We start from the raw sequence: 15,877 nt of genomic DNA, 5'->3' as shown, positions 1-15,877 counted from the left end.
CGGGGCGGCGAGTAAGCGAGCGCGTCTCCCCGCAGGCCGGCCTGGTGGAGCGCGGCGGGGAGGCGGGGAGCGCGCGGGGGCGGGCGGGGCGCCCCGGGCCGACCCCTCCCCCCAGCCCCCCCCCAACCCCCCCGGAGCCCGGCTCCCAGCCGCGCGTGGCCCGGCGCCCAGAGAGCCCCGCGGGCGCGCCGGGGCCGGCGCGGAGCCCGCCCCCTGCCCGCGACGGCGCGCGCGCTCGCCTGGCGGGCGGGCCCTCGCGCGCGCAGCGGTTGTGTTGCCTGCGAGTCTCCCAAGTTCACACAGGCCCCGGGTTGGCATGGCAACCAGGCAACCTGTTCCAGAGCCGCCTGCCTGCTCCGCACATGCCGCTGCCACCGCCGGAGCCGGGGCCAGCGCCTATCCCAGGATGCACCGCGCCAGCCCCGTCCCCAGTGGGCCGCCATGTTGTCGGAGTGAAAGGTAAGGGGGAGCGAGAGCGCCGGAGAGAGAAGATCGGGGGGCTGAAATCCATCTTCATCCTACCGCTCCGCCCGTGAGTATCCGCACCTCGCCGGCCCCAAACGCTGCTCCGGACCCCCAGCGAGCAGATTGTCCCTTTGTATTGGCGTTTGAGGGCGATTGTGGCGGTGAGAAGGGCTCCGGAAAAGCCGCCCGGGGCCCTGGCTGAGGCTCCTCACTCGCCGTTCCTCGTACATGTTTTGGAGTCAGCAGCAAGGCCCCTATTGTTATCAAAGGAGGGAGGGGGCGGGGAGCAGGGTCGAAGCGAGGGAAATGCCGGGGCTTTAGGCCCGGGCCCGGGGCACAGACGCGCCTGTACCTTTCTGCTCAGCCCCGTTTGGAGCCCACGAAGATCGACGTTGCCGTTCGGGTTGCTTTCTTTCTTTCTTTCTTTCTTTTCTTTCTTTTTCTTTTTGGACGGGTTTGCGAAGCCGCGAGTCTCCCGTGTGGCCACCAAGTGTGGTTCTGGGCCACCCCGGGCTCCCTGGACCCCGTGGGCTTCCGCGGCGGCGCCGGAGCGGGAGGAACAATGCCTCGCTCGGCGGAGCAGCCCTGGCCCTCGGTCTACGGCGAGACCCGCCGTGGGGGGGAACTTGGCGAGCCGCGGACGTGGAGAAGTGGCCTTCAGGAAGTTTCAGACCGCTTGGCAGCCTCCCGGGCGCTTGTGGCCTTGTGTTTTCGGGGGGCTCTCCCTCCCTGAGGCTCCCCGTGCGGGCTCGGGCTCGCCCTCGCCTCGCCCTCGCCCTCGGGGTCGGGGGGACGAGGGACGCGAGTGTGGGAGAGTTTGAGCCCTCGACTCGGCGGTCGTGGTAAACAGGCGCCGGGCGTGATGCTTGTCAGTACCACTCCCACGTCAAGTGAGGAAGAGGCTCCCGTAACTTTTTGCACCCCCTCCCCGGGGGCCCCCACCCCCCCACGGGCGCGTTTACACACACACACACACACACACAGACACCCCGGCTTCGGGGAGGGTTTCATCCCCCCCACCCCCACCCCCACCCCCCCAACCTGAAGAGTTGTTACTCTTCATTGTCTCATTGGGAAAACACTCTTCTTAGTTGTCGATGACCCAAACCATTCGCGTCCTCCTCTTCCTTGGGACAGAGAATGAGAGTTTACGGAAGGGCTTTTGTTTTTGTTTTGTTTTGTTTTGTTTTGGGATGGGGGGGGGGAGGTTTTCTGTTTTAAAACTCCGTGACTTCTGAAACAATGGGCTCGTGGCTTTAGCGTTTTTTTGTTGTTTGTTTGTTTTTTGGAAAAAAAAAAAAACCACACCACGCAAACTCAACCCAAACAAGCCAAGATAATGTGGCTCCCCAAAGCACTTTTTTTTTTTTTTTTTTTTTGGGTAAACAAACGTTTTGACTCCTTGCTAATTTTAACTTTGTAGAAACGCTCTTTTGGGGCTGTTGATTGTTTATCCGGGTCTTTGGGAAATACCCAGTGGATTTTGAACTTTGAATTAGTATTTCGCCTTAGCCGTAATTGAATTCATTCCGTCCAAGGCCGCAGCTTTTTGAAGTTGGGTTTGAAGTTTAGTTTGGGTTTGAGATGAACTGCTTTAAAGTCCATTTATGACCACAGAACTTTTTTTTTTTTTCCCCGAGTGGCAAAAAAATAAACACCTTTTAAACTAAGCGTTTTCGTTGAAAAGAAAAAAAAGAGTGGTGGGGAAATTAAATGTGTTCCTTTGCTTGGAATAAAATCTATTAGTGATATTACAAGAAAAAAAAAACTTTAATGTGAACAGTTTGAAAACTTTGTAAGAGTAACTAGAATCCGCCCTTGAGTTCTAGTTGCTTAAAGTATTTTTTATTATGTGCTATTTGAAAAAAAAAAGAATCACATTTCAGATGCTGCACATAACTTTTTAGTGTGCTTTGAGAGTTCTATAAAATGCATCAACAATTTAAATGTTTTCTGATATTTAAGTGACTGATTTCTTGATTTTTGTGCTGTAGTTGCCAAGATATTACACAACTACCCAAGACACATGTTAATTGCTTAGGTATTTGCTCACTTTCAAACTGTCCTTTCTGCCAGGTTTTCTCTTGTTTGAGAAACTGCCTTGCCTCATTAGGTAAAGCAGGAAGTCTTAGGGCATACAGATAGCTTTACAAAAGCCAATTGTTTTGTTTGAAGTTTTTTATGGAACTCCTCCCCCCTCCCCAACCTCTTGTTAGAAAGTAGTAGTGTTCTGCGCCTTTCAGAGGTAAACTTTTTTTTCGTACGGAAGATCTTTGTTAGATAAGTATTGTGGCAAGTCTTTTATTTCAGTAAAAATTGCATTTGCTATTTTAGGAATCCTCTTAAGGGGTTGGAGCTTCATTGCCTTAACTGGTGTAACTGAATTCCTGGGGTCTCAGCATGGTGACTTTACAGTTACCAAAAAGTTTTCATATCATTTGATTTTGATTTTGATTAAAAGAACTTGTGAGTCCTAGAGAAAGGATTTCTTCTGTTTTCTGGATGGGGAAACAGGCTCAGAGAGGTTGCTAGGTTAGAGGTAAAACTTAGGTTTTGGGATTCCTGACTTTGTAACAGACTGTTACATTGATACTCCCTTGTGGAAGAAAATGGGACTGGCTACTGTTGATAAAAGGGCAATGATTTTGTATGGTGATGGATGGTAACTAGATTTATTGTGATCATTTAAAGTGTATACAAATATCCATTTATTATGTTGTGCACAGGAAAACTAATACAATGTTATGTTAGTTATACTTGCATAAAAAAAGGGCAATTCTTTTGAAAATCAAATGAGAGGGTGTTAGGCTGGTTGGCGCTTTGCAAAGACCTGTGGTAAATACTGCTATGACTTTCTGGTTTTGGTACTTAAGCTTGAACATGATTGTATTCATAAAAGCAGAAACTGTAGTCTAGAAAGCTAGACTACCCACTACTCTAGTAAGATTCCGATGGATTGGAATTGTTAACTGAAACTAGGCATTTCCAAATTAGGCTTTGAATGAATTACAGATTCCATGGTGTCTTTTTCTGGCTTCAAAACATGGATTGTGAGAAGCAAATGCTTCTTTACCAGGAGGTTTAATTCTATAAAGAAATAATAGATTTCTCATAAATCTTGTGAATCTGTTTTTGAAATGTTTCAGTAGGCCTTGGTAGAGAAGGCATTTGTAGTAGTGGACTATTAAACTGATAGCCTTGAAATTAGACTCCAGTGACTATTGACAGGTATTGTCTAACAGATAACTGATTAATTTCTTTGTAGCAATTTTTAAAGCACCCACAGCCTGACAAATGTTCTATCTTATGTACAAATGTAGTTTTTGATTTTAAGAAATTTAAAGAGTCATGTTTCATAGTAACATTTTGGAGATTCTTTGTTCCAAAGAATAAGAGAAATATTATCTGTGTTGATTTACTGGGTAGTAGCAAGGGGTTGATAGAACTAAGCTTGGGTGCAAAAGATTGGTTATTTTTTAAAGTTTTTATTTCTAAGTAATCCTCACACCCATTGTGGGGCTCCAGCCCTCAATCCCAAGATCCCAAGATCAAGAGTTACAAGCTCCATAGACTGAGCCAGTCAGGCGCTCCTGAAACAGATTTAGGTTTTGCAACTCACTAGCTGGATGGCTGTGGGCACATCATATAACCTTAGTGTTTTTTTTTTTTTTTTAAGATTTTTAAAAAAATATTCATGAGAAACACACACACACACACACACACACACAGAGAGACAGAGAGAGAGAGAGAGAGAGAGAGACAGGCAGGCAGAGACACAGGCAGAGGGAGAACCAGGCTCCATGCAAGGAGCCTGATGTGGGACTTGATCCCGGGACTCCAGGACCACGCCCTGGGTGGAGGGGAGGTGCTAAACCGCTAAGCCACCCAGGGATCCCAACCTTAGTGTTTTCATTTGTAAAGTAAGTCTGATAAAATTGTCCTGCAGTATATTTGCCACACAATTGTTATTATTGAGGTATCTTTTTTAATAGTGAGATTTCTACATTAGTAAAATGTTTGAGTTTGATTTGATTTCATCCTGTTTATAGTGGAATAATGATTTGATTGCAATTGTAAATTATTGGTAAAAATTTTGACCCACCTCCACTCCCCCATCAACAGCATCCAGAAGGGTTCAGGCTAAGAACATTCTGTTGCTGTTCTTGGTCGGGGTGGGGTGGGGCCGCCTTTACTGTTTCTTCAAGGAGCATCCTATGAATATGTTGGACATTTTAAAGGATCTTTTCAAGTTTTAGATAGTCTGAGTCATTGCTAATTATATATGGGGTTTGGATTTTTGTTTGGTTTATTGGCTTAATGTCTGTTCCGACAGACATTAAAGTCATATTTTATAGAACTTTTGTTCATTTAAGAAGTATCTGCCAAAAAAAAAAAAGTATCTGCCAAAACTGGCTTAAAGTATAAAAAAGTCCAGTAGAGGAGCCACTGATTAAAGTCCAATTCTGTATCTATTGTTAGGTTTGGTAGCAATAAGCTTTCCTGAAGCTACTGTATTGAATTCTGATCTCAGTGTCTTTCATATTGTCTGCCACGAACCAGCTATACTTATTCCACACCTGCACGTATTCAGCAACTTTAAAATAGAGGTTTCAGTTTGGAAAGTCACGTATATATTATAAAACATTTAGCTGCTTCGTAGAAAATGGTTGTAGATGTGGTATTGCAAAGGACATGGGACTCATATTTTTGTCTTGGTATATAGCAAGTTATGTTTTAAAAAATGAGAATTTTAAACATTTGTAACTTCTTTGTCCTTAGGTGTTGGTGGAATGAGCGTTGCATGTGTCTTGAAGAGAAAAGCAGTGCTTTGGCAGGACTCTTTCAGCCCCCACCTGAAACATCACCCTCAAGAACCAGCTAATCCCAACATGCCTGTTGTTTTGACATCTGGAACAGGGTCGCAAGCGCAGCCACAACCAGCTGCAAATCAGGCTCTTGCAGCTGGGACACACTCCAGCCCTGTCCCAGGATCCATAGGAGTCGCAGGACGATCCCAAGACGACGCTATGGTGGACTACTTCTTTCAGAGGCAGCATGGTGAGCAGCTTGGGGGAGGAGGCAGTGGTGGAGGCGGCTATAATAATAGCAAACATCGATGGCCTACTGGGGATAACATTCATGCAGAACATCAGGTAAAAAAAAGTTCACTATTTCAGCTTTGAAACTCTTTTATAATCTCTGTTCACTTAGGATATCTGCTTGCAGTGAATGTCTTTAAAAGCTTAAATTGTTAATTTCATTTGGTCCAAATTTAAGAGTCATTTGTTTTAAAGGATGAATGTTGTAATATTGTTACTGGGTCATTTATCATTCTGGTGCTAAATAGTAAACAATTCATTTAAGACAAGATTGTTTTGATGTGCATGTGTTATGTTTTCGCACATACTTTTTTTTTGTTTAAAGACTTTATTCATGAGAGACAGAGAGAGAGAGAGAGAGAGAGACGAGAGACAGACAGACATAGGCTGAGGGAGAAGCAGGCTCCCTGCAAGGAGCCTGATGTGGGACTCCATCCTGGATCCTGGGATCACGCCCTGGGCGCAGCCCAGATCACAACCGTGGAGCCACCCAGGCGTCCCCGCATATACTTTTTAAACCAAGAATACATTTTTTCCTTTTACATATATTCTTTTAAGAACTGTTTGAGCTGTTTATAGTTTGCATCCATATTTTCAGAGCCTTTCCTGTTGGGCGTGGGCGACTTTTGTTTTTAAGATGTTATAGTTAAAAGTAGTAGGAAGTTGATAACAAATTAGCTGCTCATGTGAAGTTTATTTGAAATGGAACTGGTATATTTGATGTTTTGTGTCAGAGAGGAGCGGTTGTGGCTTTTAGGTTTCAACCATCTTTGTCCTCTTGTTCTAAGCACTTGTTTCATTTGGTTAGTTTTAACATGCTTACTTTACTAATCCCACACCATAGCTGGAATCACAAATATATTTTACTGAGAAGAGAGTGTTGTCTGAACTGTGTTTCCTAGCTTCCTGATAGTGATAAAAGGACTGGAATATTTTAATCAGGCTATTCTTTGAAATAGGGTATAGGTTGAATTTGCAGAGGGCTCATTTTATATTGTCAATGAGTACTGACTAGCAAAAAGAACGGACATCTTTCACCAAGTCTCTGGTGCTTCTGTTCTGCTTCAGAAATAAATCAGGTACGAGCACACTTTGCAAACCTGAATTCTCAGTTGTGCTTTTTCTGACCCTTCCAAAAAAGGCAGTGTGTGTGCGCCGTGGTTCTTTATTATAGTAGAGATAAAGAGATGGAATTTATCTTTTATATTCATGAGATTTATTGAGCACATTGGTTATATGTCTTTGGTTTATTGGAATAATCCTCAGTATCAGTGCTGCTTCATAAGCATTTACTATGTGTAGGTATGTGATTGGGCACTAAGAAGTTAAGACATACAGGGGGCTTTTATTATTTTTTAATTAATTTATTTTAGAGAGCAAGAGAGTGAGCTGGGGTGGGGAGTAGAGGCTGATGTGGGTGGCTTGATCTCAGGATCCCAAGATCATGACCTGAGCCAAACCAAGAGTTGGACACTCAACCAACTGCACCAAACAGGTACTCCTAAGGGAGTACCTGCACTCAGGGCACCTTTAATCTTTGTTGTTGTTGTTGTTTGTTTAAAGATGTTTGTTTATTATAGCACAGGCAGGGGGAGGGGCAGAGGGAGAGGGAAATAAAGAATCTCAAGCAGACTCCCTGCTGAGCACAGCGCTGGACATAGGCCTTGTTCTGAACCCTGAGATCATGATCTGAGCTGAAATCTGGAATCTGATTAACTGACAGAGCCACCTCCTGGGTGCTCTAGGGTGCTTTTTATCTTTAAGGCATTATATTTCTTTGCTATTTGCCTGGAGTCTTGGGGCTAGGAATCAGATTTTATTCACCTCAATATCCCATTCCCTACAATTTGGCGTATAATAGAACTTCAGAGGAAATCTGTTGAATGCATGGCTGCCTAATCATTTGGCTTTAAAATAAAATTGGAGAAAAAGGACATTGTCAAAAAAAGAAGGGCCTTGAATGCCAAGGCCAAAATTTATTCAGTAAGCCGCAGGATCTTTGAATGTATATGTATGGAATGGCTTTTATCCATTGGTGTTTGGGACGATTGAGTTGGCAGTGAGAGATTGGAGTGGGTGGTAAGGGTTGGTGTGAGCAATGGAAAAGAAGTTATGGTATTAAGAAATACAGAGTTTAATGGTTGAATTAGAAATCTTAGGTCCCTGGGATAATGAATAGAGGAAAAGGAATAGAAAGGGGTATCTGGTTTGGGGACAAGATAATTAAATTTGGTAGTATGTATGTTGAGTTTGAGATGTAGGCAGCTGTGCAGGTAGAGAGAGGGCCAAGTAGGAGGTGTTTGGTTTGGATGATATCTGTGTAGGGGCAAAAGTGGAATCTTTGCCTTATTTGGTAAACATTGTTTAGAAGTCATAAATATTGGTTTGAAAAATCTCTATCATAGATCTTGTGTTGGCTTTCCTAATGATAGGCTGTTAGGTAAAGCTTAAAGGAGAATCAGGGTGCTTGCCTGTCCTGTGTGAGGTGGGAAGATCAAATTCTGGGTCAGTTTTTGGCAGCGCTCTAAGATCTAAAATCTGGTTGTGCTGTGTAAGTCAACAAGTGTTTATAGAAGGCTTATTAGTCTGGGCTGTGTCTTATGCTGGGCCTTATCATAAGGAACCACATCTGACTTGTTGAGCAGTTTTATCTGGGTCAGTTAGCAAACTGAAGTTACTGTTAAATGGCAAAACCTGTTCCATACCCAGGGGGCCTAAACCAGTGAACCAACTTGGAATTGGCACTCATCACAACACAGTTCTGTTGGACCAGACACATGATATAATGAACAGTGTTAGAGAAACTTAGGGTAGTTGCTGTTTGCAGATGTGAGCCAAAAACAGATTACCTCTACTACAGTCATTATAATGTATTATAATTTACTGGTTTTGGTGTTTATCTGTTCCAGGGCAGAAACTTGTGTTTTTAAAGACTGTTTGTCAGGTGATGGCTGTAATTTTTGTGTTGATTGTTTTAGGGAGTTCTTCAGATTGGTACTCGGATAAAGCAGATCTTAGAGCTTAGCTGTCCTGCAGAGAAACACAAGGGCAAACAGGTGAGGCAGTGGTGAGTGTAGTAGAATTGAAGAGTGGAGGGGCTTATCTTTAGGTGGAGAATCACTGCCCTCCTCAGTCATTGTTACTGATTGGAGGAGTAAAAAAAAAAAAATTTGTCAGGTGGGAACCACTGATGGGGATAGAAACGTTTATATTTCAGGCACCGGACTGTATTTCCTGTCTTTTAAGTCTCAGAAAAGTGCCACGGGGGAGGTAGTATCCTTTTTGAGAGATGAGAAACTGAAGCTTAGTTACCAGATAGAATCTGGTTTTGAAATCAGGTCTTTGTGATTCCAGTTCCCATGCTCTCTTAAGTTTCTGCCTCTCCCCCCCCCAATGGTTCCTGCTTTAAAAACTAAACCAAAGCAAACAAAATGTTTGCAACAAAGTAGCGCATTCTGAGGTCAGAGAATTAGTTGCCATAATTTCTGCTTGAATTTTAGAGATGATAAACTTGATAATGAGAGGAATACAAATAATGTTGACTTTTCTTCTAGAATTACGAGTGCCTTTTTTCCACAGAAACAGTAATGCTAAAAGTCCATTTTTTTTTCTGATTTGTTTTTATTACATGTGTATTCTAAGTAGTAATTGTGGGAAACTTATCTATATCAAGACAGAATGACTCAATATATAGTGATCTATTTGCCAGCACAATCTGCCGTAACCCCTGGACTATTATTCCTGTTTGGTGGACCTATTTCATTAGCTTTTTTTTTTTTTTTAATGCCTTTTGGCATAATGGAACAAGATTTAAATCAAATTGGCAGAGTGGTTTTTAGCAGTGAGCTGGTGAAGTAGAGTATCACAGGCTGTGATGCCAGCCACTACTATTGGAGGGAAGGAAACTATTTATTGTGCCAGGTACTTTATAGGCATTTCTCTCATTGTTCGTTTGTGAACAGTTTTTTACACTTAAAAAACCTTTTTTTTTAACCCTTTGAAGTTAGGATTTTCCTTTTTTTTAAAAATATTTTATTTATTCATGAGAGACATGGGGGGGGCAGAGACACAGGCAGAGGGAGAAGCAGGCTCCATGCAGGGAGCCCAATGTGGGACTCGATCCCGGGTCTCCAGGATCACATCCTGGGCCAAAGGCAGGCGCTAAACCTCTGAGCCACCCAGGCATCCCAGTTAGGATTTTCCTGCGTGATGTAGAAATTCTCTTAGTATCTGGGTTTTCTCCTCTTTTAATAGTGAGCTCTTTAAGCTGTGCCTAAATATATGTATGTGACTTTTTAAAAATATTTTCTATATTTGAAATGTAAACTTTAACATAATCAGCGTGAGGCTCTCTAAAGGTTTAAACAACAGCTTGAGAACATGTCTTGTAATAGGCACTACTTAAAAAATCTTGCAAACTATTTTAAATAATTTAAAATTTATTGAAAACAAAAAATTTAAGTTTAAAAATTAAACTGTTTAAATATTTGAATAAATGTTTAAAACTAGATGAAACTTAAAGACGATAAAATAATTTTGAGGTGAGGAAGGTGTTCAAATTTGTGTTTTATTAAGATTTTTTTTAATTTTTTAAAATTTATTTATGATAGTCACGGGGGGGGGGGTGGTGCAGAGACCTAGGCAGAGGGAGAAGCAGGCTCCATGCACCGGGAGCCCGATGTGGGATTTGATCCCGGGTCTCCAGGATCGCGCCCTGGGCCAAAGGCAGGCGCCAAACTGCTGCTCCACCCAGGGATCCCAAGATTTTATTTATTAGAGAGAGAGAGAAAGAGGGCAAGCCCTTGAAAAAACATAAGCAGGAGGAAGGGCAGAGGAAGAGGGAGAAGTAGAGCCCCTGCTGAGTAGGGAGCTCTAAGCAGGGCTCCATGCAGCCCTCCTCCCCCCAGGCGCTTAACTGACTGAACCATGTGCAAACTCTTTTTGATTGGGCTCTTTCTGTATTGGTCTTTTTTTATACCTTAAGAATATAAATATATTGTCACTTCTTTTAAGACTTAAAATTATTGTATTTGGCATAGTTAGAAACTTCAGAGCCCCATTTTTGAGCCAAATTGAAGTCTTTGGAGGGGAATGATGGAAAGAAGTCTCATGGACTTTGTTTTTTTGGCTTGTAAAACTTACAGTAAACAAGACAATGGATGTGGGTCAGGATGTTATAAAATACTAGAAAACACATCTTCCTAAGTAAATAATATTATTTAAAAATCTTGCCTACAAAAAATTTGTGTATTTATTTCAACAGTAATTTTTATAACCTGAGAACTTCTATTTTCAATAGTATTGAAAGTTTCATCATGCAAAGCCAAGGTCAAGTCTTTGACTTGTGATTGTTTTATTCTCTTATTGTGAAATCTGTTTTCTCTGTAAACTGCTGTGAGATAAAGTGGGTGATGAAATAGGGGAAGATTTTTAGGGTCGACCAGTTGAACTGTGTGGCCTCTGTACTGGATTTTAAGGGGCAGAGGTAGGTAGCTCTACTTGAGTGAAAGGAAATTTTAGAGGACAACTAAACAGATCTTTACTTTTGCTAGTAGTCTGTTGGCACTAGGATAGATCAGTATCCTCCATAGGGTTGACAGCTGGTGGAGGATAATTCTGCATAGCCAGGCAGAAGTCAGTGGATTAACCTTCTTTTTGACTTTGTTTGTACCTCTGTTTTCTTTCACTTGGTCGTGTCACCTTCTAGTGGTATCTTGATTTCCACCCTCGGTATGAGTGTCCTTAACTCTTCAATGGCTGGGAGTTAATCCTTATATTTTTAATTAATAAATACTCCGTTAAACTAGGAGGGAGCTCAAGTATTTCCCATACTGAAAATCTTGTCATTCCCTGGAGATCCTTCCCCTCCCCTCCCCTCCCCTCCCCTCCCCTCCCCTCCCCTCCCCTCCCCTCCCCTCCCCTCCCCTCCCCTCCCCTCCCCTCCCCTCCTCTCCCCTTCCCTCCCCACCCTACCCCACCCCTTTTATTTATTTATTCATGAGAGAGACAGGCAAGGGCATAGGTAGTGGGAGAAGCAGGCTTCCTGTGGGGAGCCTGATGCGGGACTCGTTCCCAGGAGGACTCATTCCCTGGACGGTGGGATCACGACCTGAGCCAAAGGCAGACCTGAGCCAAAGGATCAGAGGGTCAACCACTGAGCAAGCCAGGTGCCCCTGGAGATCCTTTTCTGTTGTTCCTGCTGAATGATCATTTTAGACTATGGACTTCTTACTTTTCTGGGTAGATTGCTTAGATGTTTCAGCATTTGGGTCTTGCCATTTGGTTAACATCATACTTTAAAACTGAGTAGTCCATGCTTTCATATTTTGTTTTACATCTGTACTCCTTGAGCCTTTTTCATTGTATTTGGAGTTCACAAGGACTTAACGTTATGTACTTTGATCAAAAGGATCGTCAGTAGGTTTTCTTTGTAACTTTTAGAACTATTTTCCATTTTTAAGAATTAGTTCTGGTGAAAAAAAATAGCAATCAGTTGCTTTTCTCTGATATTGTGTGTGGTACTTGATTGTGCTCCTTAGATGGCAACTTGCAGAGGTTTATGATATATCTTTGTTTCAGAAGGTGTTTGTTGTGAAATTAGGAAAAAGAAATAGGATGGGTGGTAATGAGATGTAACAATGGGAAAATAAGGGTATGTCAGGGAAATGAAGGAAGTTAATTTAGAATTTATAAATATTTGCCAGAGGAGTGGGTTATAGAATTTGCTCTGGGGTGGTCCCTGTGGCCAAAGAAGAGAGGGAAATGTGATGAATTATAACATAGAATCTTTTTTTAAAAATTATTATGAGATTCTCAGTAAGAAAAATAGCAGTTATTTAGGAAGAGCTATGTTTTAGATTTCAGTTATGGATGTGTTTGAAATGCTTTTTGAATAAAGTAAATGATGCTGTTTCTTAGCACACTTCTCTGTACTTGCAGAAGAGACCTCTATTGTGTATGTGTCTGTTTTCTCTCAGGCAACAGCATTCGCTGAACACTTTGTACAGGCTGAGCCTGATTACAGAATTATGCTTCTGTGTATTGTGGAAAAGATAATTAAAAAAAAAGTTCTAGCACTGGCTTAGAATCTATCCACTCTTGGATAATGACATAACTTTCATAGAGAAACATAGGACTGACCACACACTGCCAAGAAGAGTAGTTAGTGCTGAAGATAGGGTGTAATAGTTTTTGTGTTTTTGTTGTTGTTGGTTGAAGGATTTGTGGCCCTCTTCCTCTCTTTTTTATATTCAGTTTCTTCATTTTCTGGATATAGTAAGGAGATGTAATGAGAGAGTGGCTTCTACTCAGTGGACTGCTCTAGTAGTTTGTGCCTTGCCTGTGACTATAATGAGGTGTGATGGGTTGTGGAGTTTATTTTATTTTTTTTAAATTTTTATTTATTTATGATAGTCACACACACAGAGAGAGAGAGAGAGAGGCAGAGACATAGGCAGAGGGAGAAGCAGGCTCCATGCACCGGGAGCCCGACGTGGGATTCGATCCCAGGTCTCCAGGATCGCGCCCTGGGCCAAAGGCAGGCGCCAAACCGCTGCGCCACCCAGGGATCCCGGTTGTGGAGTTTAATATTTGGAAACTTGACTAAAGAACTTGGGCCTGACGGGTGTACATAGATATCATTGGTGATAGAACCTGCAGTTGAAGAGTAATTGGACCTTTTTCAGAGGAATGCTCTTGTGTGTTTTTTTCATGTAATATTGTTGGAGAACTGTTGATTTTAAAGTGCCTTATTAATGGTTTCAGAAGATTTAGCAGATATGGATAGGTCTATTGCCTTTAGTAAGTGCTCTTTTATGGTTAAAGTACCCTTAGTGTTTTTATGAACCTCCTCAGGAAAATTCTTGGGTTTGTACAAATCGAGGGCCCTGAAGATTTTTTTTAACTGCTTTATTGATATATAATTGATCTATTTAAAGTGTACAATTCAGTGGTTTTTAGTGTCCACAGAGTTGTCCAGCCATCACCACAGTTTTAGAATATTTTCATCACCCCGTCCAAATATACCCGGTAGCATTCACATTTTTTAAAAAGGTTATTTATTTATTTTTGAGAGAGCGTATGTGAGAATGAGGAGAGGAGCAGAGGGAGAGGGAGAGAATCCCAAGCTGACTCCACACTCAGTGTGCTCTGACATGGGGATTGATCTCACAATCCTGAGATCTTGACCTGAGCCAAAATCAAGAGTTGGATGCTTAACAGACTGATGCACCCAGGCTCCCCAATAGCATTCACTTTCTAATCCTTGGCAACCACCTGTCAACTCTGTGGATTTGTCTATTCTGGACATTTCATAGAAATAGAGTCCTACAATATGTAGTATTTGTGATTAACTTCTTTCACTTAGCATCATGTTTTTTAAAAAATATTTTATTTATTTATTTATTCATGAGAGACACAGAAAGAGAGGCAGAGACACAGGCAGAGGGAGGAGAAGCAGGCTTCATGCAAGGAGCCTGATGCGGGACTTGATCCTGGGAATCGGGATCAGGCCTGAGCCAAAGGCAGATGCTCAACCGCTCAACCACAGGCATCCCAAGCATCAGGTTTTAAAGGTCCTTCCATGTTATAGCATGTACCAGTACCTCATTTTTTATTGTTATTAATAGTCCATTATATAGGTATATACCACATTTTGTTTATCCGTTTATCAATTGATGGACCTTTGGGTTGTTTATACTTTTGGTTCTTTTTTTTTTTTTTTTTTTTACTTTTGGTTCTTATGAACAATACTGCTATGTAGATTCATGTACAAGTTTTTGTTTTTTTAAAGATTGTATTTATTCATTCAGTGAGAGAGCACGAATATAGGGGAGAGGCAGAGAGGGTGAGGTAGAAGCAGATTCCTTGCTGATCAGGGAATCTGACACAGGGCTCCATCCCAGGACCCAGAGGTTATGACCTAACCATCTGAGTCACCCAGGTGCCTAACATGTACAAGTTTTCGTCTGGAGATACGCTTTCATCTCTTTTAGATACCTAAAGATTTTTGAAGGTTCAGAAGTCTCTAATGTAGAGATATAAACATAAAGAAAATAATTTCACTAGTGGCAGTGCTTTGTATTTTTTATTTTATCTTTACTTTTTTAAAATAAGATTTTATTTATTAATTCATGAGACAGAGAGAGAGGCAGAGACATAGGCAGAGGGAGAAGCAGGCTCCCTATAGGGAGTCTGATACAGGTCTCCATCCCAGGACCCCAGGATCATGACCTAAGCCAAGGCAAATGCTCAACCACTGAGCCACCCAGGCATCCCTATTTTTCACTTGTGTTTAAGGTGGTCTTACCTTTTTAATGATTGATTGAAACCCAGGATCTGAAGCACATATTCCAGATGTCTGGTGGCACTTTTCTGCAGGCTTAATTTTTTATTCTTTATGTAAGCTCTAAGCCTAACGTGGGGCTTGAATTGACAACCTTGAGATCAGGAGTCAAAGAGTTGCATGCTCTACCGACTGAGCCAGCCAGACTCTGGGTATTTTTTATTTTTTAATTTTTATTTTTTTATTATTTTTAAAGATTTTATTTATTTATTCATGATAGACACACACACACACACACACACACAGAGAGAGAGAGAGAGAGAGAGAGAGAGAGAGAGGCAGAGACACAGGCAGAGGGAGAAGCAGGCTCCATACAGGGAGCCCGACTTGGGACTTGATCTTGGGACTCCAGGATCACGCCCTGGGCCAAAGGCAGGCAGGCACCAAACCGCTGAGCCACCTAGGGATCCCCCATTTTTTAGTTTTTAAATTTTAGTTTTTTTAATTGAAGTATAGTTGACATATATTAGTTTCAGGTGTACAACAGAATGAGTTGACACATAGGTTATGAAATGATCACCATGATAAGTCTAGTTACCATTTGTTATCATACAAATTTATTACACTATTACTGGCTGTATTCTTTTTTTAAGATTTTATTTATTTATGCATGAGAGACGGGGGTGGGGGGTGGGCAGAGAGAGGTAGAGGCACAGGCAGAGGGAGAAGCAGGCCCCATGCAGGGAGCCCGATGTTGGGACTTGATCCAGGGACTCCAGGATCACATCCTGGGCCAAAGGCAGGCACTAAACCACTGAGCCACTCAGGGATCCCCCGTGGCTGTATTTTTTATATTGTAGTTTTTTATATCTCCATGACTTAATTATATTATAATTGGACATTTGTACTTTATTCCTTTTGTCTTTTTGCTCATTCCCCTGAGGCCCCCCCACTACCATTTTGTTCTATTTGAATCTGTTTTGTTTTGTTTGTTCAGTTTGTTTTGTTTTTTAGATTTCATATGCAAGTG

General features: G+C 42.1%; 1 protein-coding gene across 10 annotated transcripts in view; it reads left to right on the top strand.

The window, feature by feature from the left end:
- The first annotated feature begins 299 nt into the window (after positions 1-299).
- PUM1 (pumilio RNA binding family member 1) overlaps positions 300-15,877 on the top strand; it is a 134,547-nt gene continuing 118,969 nt past the window's right edge. For 8 of the 10 annotated variants that reach the window (XM_055332909.1, XM_055332902.1, XM_055332904.1 and 5 more), the window contains exons 1-2: positions 301-532; positions 5,245-5,618. In XM_055332909.1, the coding sequence (XP_055188884.1) occupies positions 5,256-5,618 (363 nt within the window). In that variant the 5' untranslated portion in view covers positions 301-532; positions 5,245-5,255. Of the gene's footprint in view, positions 533-5,244; positions 5,619-15,877 lie in introns of all 10 variants that reach the window. The other 2 variants (XM_055332910.1, XM_055332906.1) reach the window with 1 other exon arrangement.

This window comes from Nyctereutes procyonoides, unplaced genomic scaffold, assembly GCF_905146905.1.
Source record: "Nyctereutes procyonoides isolate TBG_1078 unplaced genomic scaffold, NYPRO_anot_genome, whole genome shotgun sequence".
Classification (NCBI taxonomy): Eukaryota; Metazoa; Chordata; class Mammalia; order Carnivora; family Canidae; genus Nyctereutes; species Nyctereutes procyonoides.
Note: the sequence above shows the minus strand (reverse complement) of the source record. Positions and strands in the feature narration are given on the sequence as shown.